This window comes from Sander lucioperca, chromosome 9 (genome assembly GCF_008315115.2).
Source record: "Sander lucioperca isolate FBNREF2018 chromosome 9, SLUC_FBN_1.2, whole genome shotgun sequence".
Taxonomy (NCBI): Eukaryota; Metazoa; Chordata; class Actinopteri; order Perciformes; family Percidae; genus Sander; species Sander lucioperca.
The window spans coordinates 7,215,927-7,231,892 of NC_050181.1; the positions used below are offsets into that span (position 1 = coordinate 7,215,927).

Consider the following 15,966-nt stretch of genomic DNA (forward strand, 5'->3'; position numbering starts at 1 on the left):
AAGGCGGGGAGGAAGTAGAAGGATGCCGGTCGGGCCTGCTAGCCTGGCTAAGGCAACTAACACACAGTTCGCCACTGCAGAGACTACTATTCACCAACGCCAGATGGATTGCACACAAAATGGATATATATGTTACAAATACACACAGAACAGCTGCTTAATGATTATTACCGAAGCCTGGCTGAACACACTCACTCATCCCAGACGGCAGCTAGCAGCTAACAGGGTAGGTGAATTTAAACAATGTCTGAGTTGAAAACGCATCTTGTTGTCATGTAAGGGCCCTGTTCATGTTGCACAGACTTTTTAATTGCATTTTGTGTCTGTTAAGAGGCACAAAGTCACTATTTATGATATGCCCCCAAAACTGCCGTTTTAGCTAAGTGGGAGCTCTCGGCATTAGCTGCAGCAGCTCCATGTTGCTAGCACCAATTTGGCTCGTTTTTTTTGCTATTGACAGTACTCACATACTTATAACGATCAAGATTAACGTAAAAATTGCCCGGAGTTCTCCTTTAATGTCTTGTAATGAATAAGATAAATGATAACAATCACAATCAAAAATTAGAAATGTTTGGATCTGGTTGACTTGTATGGTATGTGTGTAGACTGGTCGTCATTTTAAAGCTCACTTACAAGAACTTCTTGTTTCCCAAATTGTCCGTTTATTATGCAATGGCAAATGACACATCCACGTAGTAGTGTGTTCTGGGAAAGTGCATTACAATGAAACAGCCAACAGACATCAGAATTTTGGTTCCGTTTTTTAAAAAACTGGTATTAGTTGGAAAGAAAATGATGACGAGATAGGATGGGTCAGTACAATTAAGATTGACTTTTTACAATCATTCACACTACTCTTAAATCCTCTGTGAGAAATGCATGGATAAAGTCTTCAGCTGTGAGACATCTCAGAAGAACACACAATGAAGATAACTTGTACAGCCTTTGTGCTTTTCATCCAAACATTACAATGTTTGGCTTCAGATGGTAGAGTATTCAAACTTTTAATTTTGAGTTTTTTGTGAGATTGTGTAGATGTGCACTGTTTTGGCCTTTACCATATGTCAGTGCATGTCACCTGGGTTACATTCTTTTAAATTTGATCCAGTTTAAAATCAAGGTGATTGCAATTTTAACTTTTTTCATTTGTATTTTGCAGACATGGGATGGTTATAACTTTGTTTGCTTACAAATATTCTGTTTATTCTGTGAATACCCCTCAGTGATATTGTCCAAATAATATTAAATTTAATTACACAACTAAAACAACCCCAGTGATGGACTGTGCAAACAGTTGTTCAAAGGATTTTCTAAATTCTTCTGCAATAAACATTGAAGAGTGTAATTCTTTCAATACAGATTCACCATTTCAACTAACCAACAAAGACACTGGTTTTTGTTTGGTTAAAACAAATATCAACTGCAATGACCTACGCTGGACAACTGGTGACCGACTTCTTGTTGAACAAAGGATAAAGTGCCTGGGCGTCCAAGGGAAAAGTGTGGGAAGTGAACTAAGCCTCTACGAATGTGATGAAAACAGCGACCTCCAAAAGTGGGAATGCAAGAATGGAACAGTGCTCGCCCTTAAAGACCAAGAGCTTTACATTGAGCTCACTGCAGATAACACAGCAGTTCTCTCCAAAACAATAGGACCCAATAACCACCTCACAATTTCAGGGACCTCCAGCGGTGCTTGTGCAAGAACATACAGAGGTACAGTATACAACTGTGTTGTTAAACACAAAATCACAACCATTTTCATAGAATTTCAAGTATAAGATTTAATGATGAAGACAACCGTTTTAGAGATTATGTTTTTAGAGAGATGATGAGGTTATGTTAAACATTACATTTACATGTTCACTTTATGCAACAGGAGGTCAAACTGGTAAACAGCTACTCACGCATTGCTATTTACTTATTAAAGCTTTAGTGCATAACTTTTTTTATATTAATGAACATCCGTTACATTCAAGCCATTGCCAAATTAGTTGATACAAATCTAATTAAGCCTATCAGCTTCACAAAACTCTCTCTGTATTTCTCAGTATGGCTAGGTTCAGAAACTGGTGTCGTTCACTTGAGTGAAGATAATTAGAGATGCACCGATTACAACTTTCTAGGCCGATTCCGATTTCTGATCTTCATTGAGTTAGGGCAGCCAATACCGATTTTACCCGATTCCGATTAAATTTTTTCTAACCACTTTACAGCACACACAAATATTTATTTTCTATCTTTTCTTTAATAGAACATTTTGCACAGAACATAGAAAATGTTTTGAACAGATAATGGATCACTATAAAATGGAACTATATAAATTACTCCTGCTGTGGGAAATTCACACACATCTAAAGTGCAATGTTAGAACCATTTTCTTCTTTTCACTTCCAATATCCAACTAAAAAAATGTGATTTTGGTTTTTGGTGTCATCCCTCCACGCCCTACTTTTTCCTTGCAGGTGTTGCATATTGCAAACTTGTTATCTTCTGCACACACGCTCAAGAATTTCCAAACAGCTGACATGTTGCAGGTTAATTCACGAGGTTCCCTACATGTGCGAGAATAGCGCGGACACGCACTTTACACCGCAAGCGGGTACGCGTGACACACAGCGGAAAAAAAGTTGAAAGAAAGGAAAAAGAGACTGTGCTGTCGCGTCTGTGTGTGTGCGTACGTGCATGCGTCCTTGAGAACTGTAACTCGTCTAACTTATGTTGTCAGTTAATTGTAGCACTGACCAGCATGAAATCGGCATATGTCAGACTGACCTGCCGGTCGCCGGTCATGGCCGAGCACGCGAAAACGGGCCAATTCCGGTCACCGGCCGGTCTATCGGTGCATCTCTAAAGATAATTACCTCTTCTGAAGAGTACATCAATGTTTTTGTAATCCTCCGTGTCCTCCTTGGCTACTAGAAACTGTGTGGAGGAGGGGTGGGGGTAAAGCGCGATCACGGAAGGCTTGTATCATGTGGATGCAACAACAGTGGTGCTGTCATTACTAAGAATTCCTCATGGGGGTGACAGAAACTATGCACTATAGCTTTAAGTACTTCATTCAAAATGTGGTAGAGATAAAACTGACATAAACTCAGAATTCTATTCAGCATATAAAAGAGAATTTAGCATCATGTTTTGAAGTTGTTTGTTGTATGTTGTACAACACTGCAGACCAGAGATGTATCTGGAACTAATCTTTGTTCTTATCACCTCTTAGAACTTTATGCCATTGGTGGAAATGCTGCTGGACTCCCGTGCATGTTTCCCTTCCAGTACAAAGACAAATGGTACTCACACTGCACTACGGTCGGACAGAATCTTTGGTGTGCCGTTGAAACTAAATATCAAAGTGAACGCTGGGGCTACTGCCCAGTAACTTGTGAGTACTGTACCTCAAAAGTCGGTCATGAAATCTTTCAGGAGCCAGTATTGCCAACGTAACTATACAAGATTTAAAAAAAATCAAAGTAAAAAAAAATTAAGTCAAGATAAACTTAACTGACTAACTAGCCTTACTGTATAATTATTAGCCATTATTATGATTTATAATATATGTAGTGAAGGAATTTAATAAAGGGTATTACGTGTATTTATTTTGGCAGAATGTAAGTGAATGATTCCAGTGAATCATTTCCAGTGAGAAACATGCTGTCTTCACTTAGAGACTATTTTTTAAGAGGAGTACAGAGGATTGATAGAGAGCTTCGTCACATGGTGACGACAAATACCTGAATTTCAATTTCAGCAAAACCAATGAGCTTGTGGTAGACGACCAGAGGAACAGGACAGAACATAAAGTTGTAGCCATGACAGTAGACAATGCTTTAAGTATTAGGGGTGGGAATCATCAGTGGCCCACTGATACGATATTATCACGATACTATGTCACTATACAGTATTATTGTGATTTTAAACATATTGCAATATTCTGCGATATATTGCAATTTATTACCTTTTTTCCAACTTTAAATGATGTACCCTAAGGAAAACTTTGTCAACATCTGTTTTAACTAAAAAGATACATTTCTGTTTTGACAAAAAACTCAACTGCACCATCTAGTGGACTAAAAAAAACTATTGATTTTGTTATTCTAGTCCCAAAAAATTTAATCTCACGTGCAATAGATTGATACTTGGCGCCTGTGTATCGATACAGTACCACTGTGCCAATATTCATAACAGTCAGTCCATAGAGCACATTCACTGAAAAGGTGCTATTTTTTACACTGTCAGGAGGTGTAATTATTTTTCACATCACCTACAGGCATCATTTAATTTAGGGCCTACTACCACTAGTTTACAGTTAAGTCAACCCCTGTTCATTTAATGAAGACAAAACTACTTTAAGTTATAGGGAGAAAGTTTTATACTTTGTAGCAAAAATAACCTATTCATATTTTGTACATTTATAGCAAAAGAAGGCTGGACTATACACCCAACAACAGGAGCGTATTACCAGCTCAACACACAGGCAGCTCTGACTTGGCCCCAGGCTGAAGCCAGCTGTAAACAGCAGGGGTCCTCCCTGCTTAGTATCACCGATCCTCACCAGCAGGCTTACGTCACAGGTAAGGTAACAGTGACTCTATACAAGAACATGCATCTGGGCACATACAATAATGTGCTATTTGTTTTTCCATTAATGGATTAGATTTATAATAGTACTGAATGAAAAAGATTATTTTTCATACATTTTTAAATGCATGACAGAAGGGAAAGACTCATTATTTTGTCATTTTTGTTTCCCATGTCCCCAACAGCACTACTAGGTACAGGTGGCAATAAGCTTTGGACGGGGCTGATCCTGGATCCAGAACATGGCTGGAAATGGTCTAATGGGAGGCCTTTCCGCTATCTGAAATGGGACTCAGGTACAGGGTTCGACAGTAACGGTTGCCCGGTTGCCCTTGGCAACCAGATTAAGTCAATTGGCAACCGTTTTGTGGCCTCTAGTTGCCCCCTTTGGCAACCAACTGTTCAATATTTGTGTTTTTTAATATATAAAAACAAATCAAAACTTACAAAACTGGTAAATATTATTTCAAGTCAATATATTATTTGGTTAAAGTTTAAACACTACGTTACGTAACGTTAGTCTACCATTAGCTACAGTAGTAACTGGATTAAACACGGTTGAAATGCGGACATTCCAACAGCGGGACGTACAACAGTCTGCCGCTAAAGCTATTTTTAGCGTTTACTTGAATCTGGTATACCTCGTAGTGCATTCAAAGTTATTATAAAATACCCTTTTATCATCTGTTTTTGTCTTTTAACAGCAATTTACTGGTGAAAAAAGTAATTATTGTTAAGTTATTGTTATTACATTTTTAATCATTTAAATTCCCCCCTTTTTTGTGCTGATCTGAAAATTGATCTGATCCTTGACTCAAAACCGTGATCCGATCTGTGAGTTTTGTGATCCGTTGCACCCCTATTTGAGAGGGATGGGAAATTATATTGCACACCATTATCTCATTGTTTCATTTTTTTAGAAATGAATTGCTCCAAATATAGGCAGTTTAAAACATGGCAACCGTATTATCAATTTCGGCAACCAAAAGCTAAAAAGTTAGCGTTGAGCCCTGCAGGTAGCTTTTTCCTTCACTTCAAAATAGGGCTGAACGATTTTTGAAAATAATCTAATTGCGATTTTTTTCCCCAAATATTGCGATTGCGATTTGATATTCGATTATTTTTTTAAGCTCTTTGTCTTCTGTATTATTCAACAAAGACAAACAATAAATCATTTTATAGTATGAAAAACACACAATTACACACTAGACAGTTTATATATATATATAGGGCTGTCAGTCGATTAAAAAAATTAATCTAATTAATTACAGACTGTGATTAATTAATCGAAATTAATCGCATACATAATTAACGGTGCCTGAACCCATACTTTTTAAGAAAGTAAGAAAAGAAAACAAAGGGTACTAAACAACAGTTGGTGACATTAAAGAACGGCTTGTTTATTGCTAAGGCCATATGGTCAAAATTGATGATTTAATAATAATGTATAACAATAACAATAACTTATTTCACTAGTAAATTGCTGTTGAACGACAAAAACAACCACCAAGGACATTTACAATAACTTCAAATGCACCACGAAGCTGTAGTTTACCAGTTTCATTGAACGCACCGTCTGTGTTGTTTTTCCGATGGGAGCTCGGCAGCTGCAGATTGTTACATCCCGCTGTTGAGTCACAGTCCTCTACAGTAAAACACAGTCAAACTTTACACCGTTCAGCGTTAGCTGTCAGCATTGTAACCGTGTTTAATCCAGCTACTAGCTAGCGGTAGGCTAAGGTTAGCTGCTGTCGAGTGTAGTGTTAACTAGCTAGCGGTAGGCTAACGTTAGCTGCTGTCGAGTGTAGTGTTAACTAGCTAGCGGTAGGCTAACGTTAGCTGCTGTCGAGTATAGTGTTAACTAGCGTCACATGCAGCGGTGTTTGTGTTACCTCGTCTTCAGAGCATCAGAGAGAAGAGCAGACATATCAGTGGCACCGGATTTCGGTAGCCAGGGTTGGCAGGAAGAAGATTTTCCAGTTAATGATCCAGGCAGCACATTCTCGTCTCCCTCCTTCATTTTACAGTCCAATGGTGCCTAGAACGGCTCCGGGTCAAACGTGAATATGGAATGGATTAATCTGCGTTATTTTTTTTAACGCGTTATTTTTTCTCAGATTAATTAATCGAAATGAACGCGTTACTTTGACAGCCCTAATATATATATATATATATATATATATATATATATATATACACACACACACACATATACACACACACACACACACACACACACACACACACAACAGTGTATTTTTTTACAGTGCACAGAGAGGAGCTGCCTCCAGCCCCTCCCCCTCGTGAAGTTGCGTGCCGTGTGCATGACACCGAACGTTGCACTTGCTCAGAGAGGCTATCGTTACGTTAGCATGTTGCTGGTGTTAACTGTAGTAATAAAACTGTTGAAACACCGCGGCTCCGCTGCTGTGAAAGCTCCCCGAACGTCATTTATCAGTCTGGTTGTTACCCCTCTCAGTGGCAGCTCCTCCACTCATATCTTTATAACGGAGCTAACCGCTAACCGGAGCTAACCGCTAATCAGAGCTAATCGTTGCCAACCGAGCCTTCAGTTCAGCGTGCCTGTATCCATTAACTGCATGTATGGACTCGAGCCCGAATAAAACCCTTCATTTTATTAAAATGGCTGTAAAAGTTTTAAACTACAACTCAGAGTTGTTTGAATGACAGAAATCAGCTCCAGGTACGGCGTAGCATTAGCGTGCTAAGTTATGCTTTTTCTGCGGAGTGCAGACTGATTTGCTCTTGCGAGTCACGTGACCAAATCGCAGCCTTTGCGATTAGGAAATCGTGTTTTAACATATCGTGATATTATCGCAAATGCAATTAATCGTTCAGCCCGACTTCAATATTATATATATATATATATATATATATATATATATATATATATATATATATGCTATTTAAAAGACGTGGGCACTGGACGGGAAATTGCGTCGGTCTTAAACTAACAAAGAAACTTGTGTCGGGCTTTGCGCTGCGCCAGGTGCAAGATAGGGACCTATGAGCGAGTCAGCACAAATCTATTATCAGCAATCCTAAGAAATGAATAGATCATTAACACCCTGGCAAATGCATGCACAGGCCAAAAATTGTACTGGTAACTGTATTCAAAACCGTTCTACCGATGAACAAATTAATAAATGTATTCGCTGCTTCATCATTGAAGACCAAATGTAGTAAACCTCACAGGACAGCCAGTTCCTGTTTATCAGGCAAATGTTAATACAGAAAAATACCTTAACCTCACATTTGCAGCCCCACAACAGCCCATGCTACAATCCCGGCTGAGCGGCGCACAGAATGACAGGAGAAATGTACGCAACAGCCGGCAACAAAACAACGTGCTGGCGAGCCCCAACCTGTTTCACATGTTGCAGCACAGCTCGGCTGCAGCTCGTCTAGAGATTCCGCGCCCCACTATTTCATCAATTGCATGTAGGGTAGACAGCATCAGTTTTTGGCAGATGATCAGGTTTTGGCACACCAGTAGCCGGTGAACCGCAATCAATGAGCCTTGTAGGGATCTAGCAACTCCCCGCCCCTGCTGCTGTACTGTGCATGCACGGACACAATTTATAGTTAGATACATACAGAAACTGAATATGTGTGTGCAACACTACTGAGAGCTGACATGAGGCTGTTTGCAAAACCAACATGTCAAATATAACAATCATCTTGTTTTAGGACATCCACTTCCTGATCCGGGACAAAACTGTGCAACTGTTGATCCTGCTGTACAGTACTCTTGGCAAAGTTCAACTTGCAGCAAAAAACTCGGATACATCTGCTACAGTAAAGCGGCCGAGGTACTGCCTACAGTAGGTAAAGACAAAGATCTATTACAGTATATTCCACACATCCACTCAGAACCATATAGCTATATTGTACATCTGACACTCAGTCATAATATTTCTCTGTTCTTTTCTTGATCAGCTGTTGAGACAGCATTTTGTTCAAGACCTTGGATTCCCTACAATGGCCACTGCTTCCACCTTAATCGTACTCAGAAAACATGGGATGATGCTCAAAGAGAGTGTCGTAATGAAGGAGGGGATCTAGTCAGCATCCACAATGTGGAGGACCAAAGCTTTGTCATCTCTCAACTTGGATACAGTACGTGAAAACAATAAAAATAAATGCACGTTTATCTATAAGTAAGAAAACCTTAGTTACAACAAAGAACACTCCTTTAAGCACTCAGGCCTTTCTCTCAGCTTTTTTCCTGGCATTGTGATGTGCTGCCCTGATTAACTACCTCAAGTGGAATGTACAATTTACAATCATTCATTGTCATTGTTCATTAATCTTTTTACATGATCAGTTTAGTTACTAGATATAGCACCCACCACTGTACACTTTGAAGGTCAATATTACATTTGTGGAATTATTTCTTAGCAATGATGTTAGTGGAGGTGGTCTTTAATTCAGGCAAGGTGGCCTGCCTCTGCTATACGAGGCTGCAGAAAACTAGATAGACTTTGCTTTGTTGTTAAAATTGAACAATACTAGCCAGCTGGTAGCCAAACTGCTGAAGAATGAGTCAGTGATCGGGAAGCATGAATGAACCAGTCAAGAAGGACATATGAATAAACACACATAGCCTAAATACCATGTGCAGATGTCGGTTATTCACTAGTAACATATCAAGTTAATGGCAAACTGTTTTTGGAAAGATCTTGTTTTTTATGTTCATGTCTGCAGCATCCACTGATGAGCTTTGGATTGGACTGAATGATAAGAAGATGGAGGGGCTGTTTGACTGGATTGATCACTCAACTGTCAGTTTCACTAGCTGGGAATTTGGGACACCGGCTGTCTCCACTGATATAAAGGACTGTGTTCTCATCAGGGGAGAGGTAAGGAGCATCATGTAGATATGGTGGACATATTACCTTTATGTACTGTGTATGCACAGAACATACACATAAACAAAAATGAGAGAAAGTGACATTAAATAATGCTCTGAAACCTGATCTATCAGGCAGAAAAATGGCTCATTTTGAAAATACACATCTTTTACTTAACTCTACAAGTGTTAAATTAAATACATTGTCTAGTATATTCATACTATGATTGACCAGTGCATTGCCTGTAGTACCTTCCAGTACATCCAGTCTCCACATGAATAAATATTTAACGGTATTTTGTTGCAGAATGGGAACTGGGCTGACCGTGTGTGTGAGGAAAAACATGGCTCCATTTGTATGAAGATGAGTGCCTCAAAATCCACTGGAGATGAAGTGGAGCAGGATTTAGGCTGCAAAACTGTGCGTTAAGTTTACTTTTTTTTTTTTTTTTTTTTTATCTTTTTCAAAATAGTTTATGGCTTGTTCATGAAGTTTAACTTGGGTGTAGTCCAAAAACTTCAAGGCACTTAACCCAATTCAATACCATCTTAAAGCTCAACAGAGATTTTTAGCCTTTATTTTACTCAGTGTTTTGGTTGTCTCCAGCGCAGCAAAGATCTGATAAATTCACGATACTCAACCTGCCCAGCACCGACAAAGCAGACAAATAAATTCGGCAAGATAGCTGGTGAACACAGTGGAGAACCAAACAGATTAAGTGACAGATATTATATGATATAGAGACCAAATAAACTGCTAAAAGGTGATTAAATATTACTCTCACATTAACAGGTGGTTTCAACTGAATGCTAATGCCCCTCCTTACTCCTCCTACTATGGTATACTATATATCAACTCCATGAATGCATTATTAAATAAGATGTTTAACTTCATAATACTTTATAATTTAGGCCACTTGCATTTAGGCTACGTTTAACTTTATATATTTGTGATTGTAGTGATTACAGCATATTTCAGCATCAGGTTATTAGGTTGGTGGGGTGTGTTGCTGTCTGTTTTTTTCCTCTAAAAAAATTATGAATAATCAAACAATGGTCACTTTTTTTTTGGTTCACTTTTTTGTTTTCCTACAATCCAGGGGTGGAGAAGACACGGCTCGTACTGCTACTTTATAGGTATAGAGACCAAAACTTTTGATGAAGCCAAAAATGAATGCGAGAGCTCAGATTCCTACTTAGCTGATGTTTCAAATAGGTAAGAACATTTATTTTTACTCCAAATGTTCTGAGCAATACTGTATTTCATAAGTGTAATGTATTGGGATTTGCAAACATAATTTAAACAGAAAAAAATCATGTAAGGTTTTGTTGCTATACAACATTTAGTGACACCAGACATTTCACGATTCACGACATTCCTAATTGTGTAAATATTTTCAGGGTGGATAATGCCTTCCTCGTCAGCTTGGTCGGGATGAGACCAGAGAAATACTTCTGGTTAGGCCTCTCAAACCAGAAAGACATTGATCAATTTGTGTGGACCAACACAGACTCAGTGAGGTTTACTCACTGGAATGCTGAAATGCCAGGTATGGATTAGAGGATGGATACCCGAACCGAGCCCGTCGGGACCCGACGGTACCCAACGGGCCGGGCCGGGTTCGGACAGATATTTAGAAACGATGTTCAGGTTCGGGTCGGGCTCGGTCACATCAGGCATAAGGCATTGAACATTTTAAATTTAAAAAAGCTTATTATGTAGGTGGGCGCCTGTGTTAACGTGCGCTTGTTGCCCTGTGTGCGCTGATGCGCTCATCTGTTGACATTTCTAAATGCCTTCCTACAGTTGCTTAATAAAAACGGGCTTTCCACACAAACAAACGTATGTGTCATTAGTATGAGAAAAAAAGGAGATTTTAACTGTGTCGGACTCGGACATAAATATCTTAATGCCTGTCGGGCTCGGGCCGGGTTCGGTTACTGCTCTGTCGGACACGGGCCGGGCTCGGACAAAAAAATGCGGCCCGATCCGCACTCTAGTATAGATACACTTTAAACTCCATCTGTAAAATCTGTCCGAAAGTGGCCACACAACTGACATTTCACCATTTCTACCTAAAAAATGCAAGGTCACCGACAGGGCTGTGTTGCCATGACAACTGGGGTTTTTGCTGGCCTCTGGGATGTGCTGTCCTGCACCAATAAGGAAAAATACATCTGCAAACACCTGGCTGAGGGGGCAGTTTTAACCCCTGCACCACCCACTTTTACCCCTGCAACGTGTGCGGACGGCTGGACTCGAATAGGATCAAGACGCTATTGCTATAAGGTACAGCCACATAACAAAAACTAAAAAGCATAAAAGTATGGTAGTTTACGTGTCTTAATACAATTCTCAAATACACTACATACACACGGAAATAATTGCTCCCTTATTTTTAAATTTGGGACATGGGATGAAAAAAAATGGTGGAGTAATTTTATTTCAACCCTTTTGACCTGACCTGTGATTAAATTTCTCCTCTCTGTTAGCTTGATGAAAATAGTGTTTACATAACACCCAACAAAATGGACACTTGAGTTAAAGCATTATAGTTAATCAAATGCTTTTACTTCACTCAAAAGCAACTACCCAAAATGTAAAAAGATGTCCTAGTCAACAGTTGAAAGTGTAAGTATGACATATAAGTTAGACAATTCGGTAACACTTTACTTGAAGGTATCTACATAAGAGTGACATGACACTGTCATGAACACATCACACTGTCATGACACATGAACCCTAACCATAACCTGTCATGACAAAAACTGAATGACACTAAATACAGCGTTATGTCATAAACGTTTATGACTTGTTTATAATGTTTATGACACGTTCATGACAGTGTCATGTCACTCTTATGTAGATATCTTCAAGTGTAAGCGACATTTCAAGCACAATGGTTAAGATACATAGAAATGTGTATACGCTTGGGCTATAAACTAAATGTTGAAACTACTAATAGGCACACATACAAAGAGTGTAAAGACAATGAAACACTGTTTGCTTGTTGTGAAGTCACACTACCAAACCATGTTGAACCTCTTTGTCTTCTGGTCAAGGTGTTTTCAGAGTCATCTTCAAACAAGAGGACCTGGTATGAGGCCAGAGATTACTGCAGGGCCATCGGAGGAGACCTGCTCAGCATCCACAGTGCTGATGAGCGAGAAAAGCTACCACAACGGTACAGTATGACCTTTCACAGTACATAACTAAGAAAATACATCTTTAACTGTATCTTCTGCTTCTGGTGGAAGCAGAAGTGAAGGCTGGCTAGAGTCCAGCTGAGCAATAGGACAGTGCTTCTACAGATAACTGTTTAAAGAACACAGTTTTGCCGAACTTAAGGGAGACCCATTATACTTGTTTTAAGGTTCATACTTGTATTTTGTTTCAACTTAAAAATGTTTACATCCTTTAATGTTCATTTAAATTCATATTTTTAATCATACTGCCCATGGCTGCTGCACCTGTATTCACCATCTATCTGAGACACTCTGTTGTAGCGCCTTATCTCCCCCTGTAGCCCCCCTCCCAAAAAAGGGACGAAAAGGTAATACGTTTACCTCATTATTTGACGCTTTGGCCACATTTAATCATCAAAAACATCCAAATTGTAACATTATAGATAAGACAGAAAATACTAAATAATGTCACGATTTGATTTTAAATCAAAATCGATCGCAATTAAGTCACAATCTTATATCGAATATCGAATAAAAAAATGAAGCGAGTCAAAAGATAGCATGGCAACTGCAGATGCTGGAAACCCATCGACAGAACTTGAGCCCCCTCCTCTTTCAAGTGTGTGTAAGTGTGGAAGTATTTTGGATTTCCAGTGAGTTATGTTGACAACATTCACGTTGTCGACAAAAAACGCCACAGTAAGCTCTGCTATGTGCGTGTACCATATTCTGTGTGTTTAGGGACCGTTTGGTATTTATGGAATGGACCACCGGAGGAAAATAGGGGAGGGTCATGTCTTTTTATTCTTTGTTGAGGGGAGGGTCATCCAACATTTTTTAGACTTTTGTATTCATGAAAACAGCAACGTTTCAAAGTGGCTTGTTTGGTGCATATTTTTTCATGTAGCTCATAGTCTCGGCCCTCCTTCGCTACCAGATGGGTCTGACCCATGAGTTTGCTGGGGAGCACTGCTCCCCTGGTGGCTGAAACGGGTAATTGCATTGTTTAAAAGATGAGTGGAATAATTACATCTGGCATGACCAGATATTTTATAAATATCTTAAATAACACAAAACAACTAAATGGTGGTAAGATTTCATATACTGCTTTAGTAAAAAAAATATTACCTGGCTGACGATGGGAGCAGCAGGACGCAAAAAACAAAAATTACTGTTGCACTAGTCTGGACATCTTGCCGTGCCAACCTTGCAATAAAGGTTTCCTAAATGCCATGTATATAAATGTGATGTCAGCTTACTAATTGATTGCGGGTTTTGTGTAGATTTGGACTTTTATATGTTTATTCCACTTTGTTTAAACGGCGAAGTGGAGAGGCCTCGTTCACCTGTTTGGAGCTGGCTGGTGAATGTGACGCGCGTAGGCCTTGCCGGATACACCGTGACTCTGTTTGTGGATCTACTGATCGCTGTGGATTACTTTTTTTTTCGTGTCATTGGATTACGGCAAAATACAGATCTTTTTTCTCAACGTGTCTTAACGTATTATGGTGTGACTGCGCTTCGTTTCTGCGTTTGGAGAGGCATCTCAACAGACTGAAGGTCGAACACTGATTGTTCACCGTTACATTAGAATATAATGTTCAGCTTCGGCAGCTTTACCTATGTGTTAAAATATACAATGACGAAGCCTAGTGACAAGTCCATAGCAACCAGTGTTGAATGTGTTATTTCCCAGTGTCCTTTGCTGAATGGTCTCAATATTTTATTGTTTTATTTCATGTAAATACTAGTTTACTAGAGGAGTAATTTAGTATTTGAAGTAATGCAGTAATGCAGGAAGTGTGCATTTAGTTTCCATGCTTATTGTGTTTCCACAACAATGTTACGAGTAAATCTACTGAAATGGCCACCACATCATAACAGAGGAGTGTGATGTGTAAGATGAGAATGCAGAGGTTAACTTGTGTATGTCATGGCTCTAAAAAATCAAATGGCATCTGTACATCTTTGCTAAGTGCGAACTAACTGTTACGGTTTAGGGATATTTCTGTTACCAGTTTGTTCATTTCTTTATTGTTTATTTGTGCATGTTCTCTGTGTTTGTATATTCTGTATATTTCTGTTTAGTTATCTCCTGGTTTATTGTGTATTTTTTGGTTAATTTCTGTGTTCTGTGTTGTCAAGTTTCTGTGTTTAGTTGATTTCAGGTTTTTGTCGGTGGTTCCTGTTTCCTGTTTTATTTTGATAGTCTGTTTTCTGTCCTGTCATGTCTAGTTTTACTTTTTGTGTTCCCGCCTTTGTTGATTGTCCTGCCCCGCCCTGATGTGTTTCACCTTTCGTGTCACCTGTCCCTCATTTGTTCATTACCTCATGTATTTAACCCCTGTTTGTGTGTGTCCGCGGCAGTCAGTTTCCCGTGTCTCCTTTTTCTCCCCGGTATTGGTTTTTGCCTGCAGCTCACAGGACTCCATAGATTTGTTTTTGTTTTTTGGAGGAAATAAATCTTTGAGTTTCAACGCTGCTCCTGCCTGTCTCTCTCTGTGTTTGGGTCCTTTTTCCCCTGCTGATTGCAACACTAGCACATAAGGGGAGGGTCATGCCTCTTTTTCAAATCGTTCTGGAGGGCCATAGAAAAATTACTACTGGTGAGGGGAGGGTCAAGTCTTTTTAGCCTAAAGGTCCCAAAACTCCTCTGGTGGCCCCTTACCATTGCACATTAGCCTAGCAGCTAGTGGATATTCCTTCTGCTTATAGCTTTATCCCAACAAAACCACACGGTTGAATTTCAGCCTGCATGCACGTTTTGTAGCCTAAACAGAGCAGCTTATATTGGTTATATTAGAGAGAGCAACACATCAGCTCTCTTTGCTATCGGTCTCCTCAGCTGCTGGTTCGATGGTGTTTTAAGCCCCCAACTGAGCCTTCAAGGCAGCGCTGCGACCGTTGTCTTCAACCATAACCATTGCCTGATCCTAGTGCCTTCCAGGCAGCGCTGCCTGGAAGACGATGTTGGGGGCTTTAACACCAAACTCCGTGTGCTGCGAAGAGTCTGTCAGTAAACTTTTTTTTTCTTTTTACTTTATTGACAAATTGTCAAGTTTCCAATTGACTGAAGACATGTTATTGTTACATTATGTTGTTAATAAATGTTTTAAATTTGACAATGTAATGTGGTACATTGCGAACAAAGGTCAGATATTATATTACATACAAGTCTAGTCTAAAAATGGCATAGCAACCTGTGCTATAAAAAGAAAAAATTGAGAATCGAATCGAACCGTGACCTTAGAATCAAATGTAATTGAATCGAGGATTTGGAGAATCGTGACACCCCTAACAATAATCATATATTGTCCATTATA

At 39.4% G+C, this 15,966-nt stretch overlaps 1 protein-coding gene across 1 annotated transcript in view; it reads left to right on the forward strand.

Moving 5' to 3' along the window:
- The first annotated feature begins 704 nt into the window (after window positions 1-704).
- LOC116045936 (macrophage mannose receptor 1-like) overlaps window positions 705-15,966 on the forward strand; it is a 36,420-nt gene continuing 21,158 nt past the window's right edge. Inside the window, exons 1-13 of the mRNA XM_031293967.2 lie at window positions 705-990; window positions 1,363-1,719; window positions 3,227-3,388; window positions 4,422-4,577; window positions 4,770-4,880; window positions 8,296-8,433; window positions 8,545-8,724; window positions 9,313-9,467; window positions 9,765-9,878; window positions 10,558-10,673; window positions 10,859-11,007; window positions 11,548-11,747; window positions 12,521-12,642. Of these exons, the coding sequence (XP_031149827.2) occupies window positions 927-990; window positions 1,363-1,719; window positions 3,227-3,388; window positions 4,422-4,577; window positions 4,770-4,880; window positions 8,296-8,433; window positions 8,545-8,724; window positions 9,313-9,467; window positions 9,765-9,878; window positions 10,558-10,673; window positions 10,859-11,007; window positions 11,548-11,747; window positions 12,521-12,642 (2,024 nt within the window). The 5' untranslated portion in view covers window positions 705-926. The remainder of the gene's footprint in view (window positions 991-1,362; window positions 1,720-3,226; window positions 3,389-4,421; window positions 4,578-4,769; window positions 4,881-8,295; window positions 8,434-8,544; window positions 8,725-9,312; window positions 9,468-9,764; window positions 9,879-10,557; window positions 10,674-10,858; window positions 11,008-11,547; window positions 11,748-12,520; window positions 12,643-15,966) is intronic.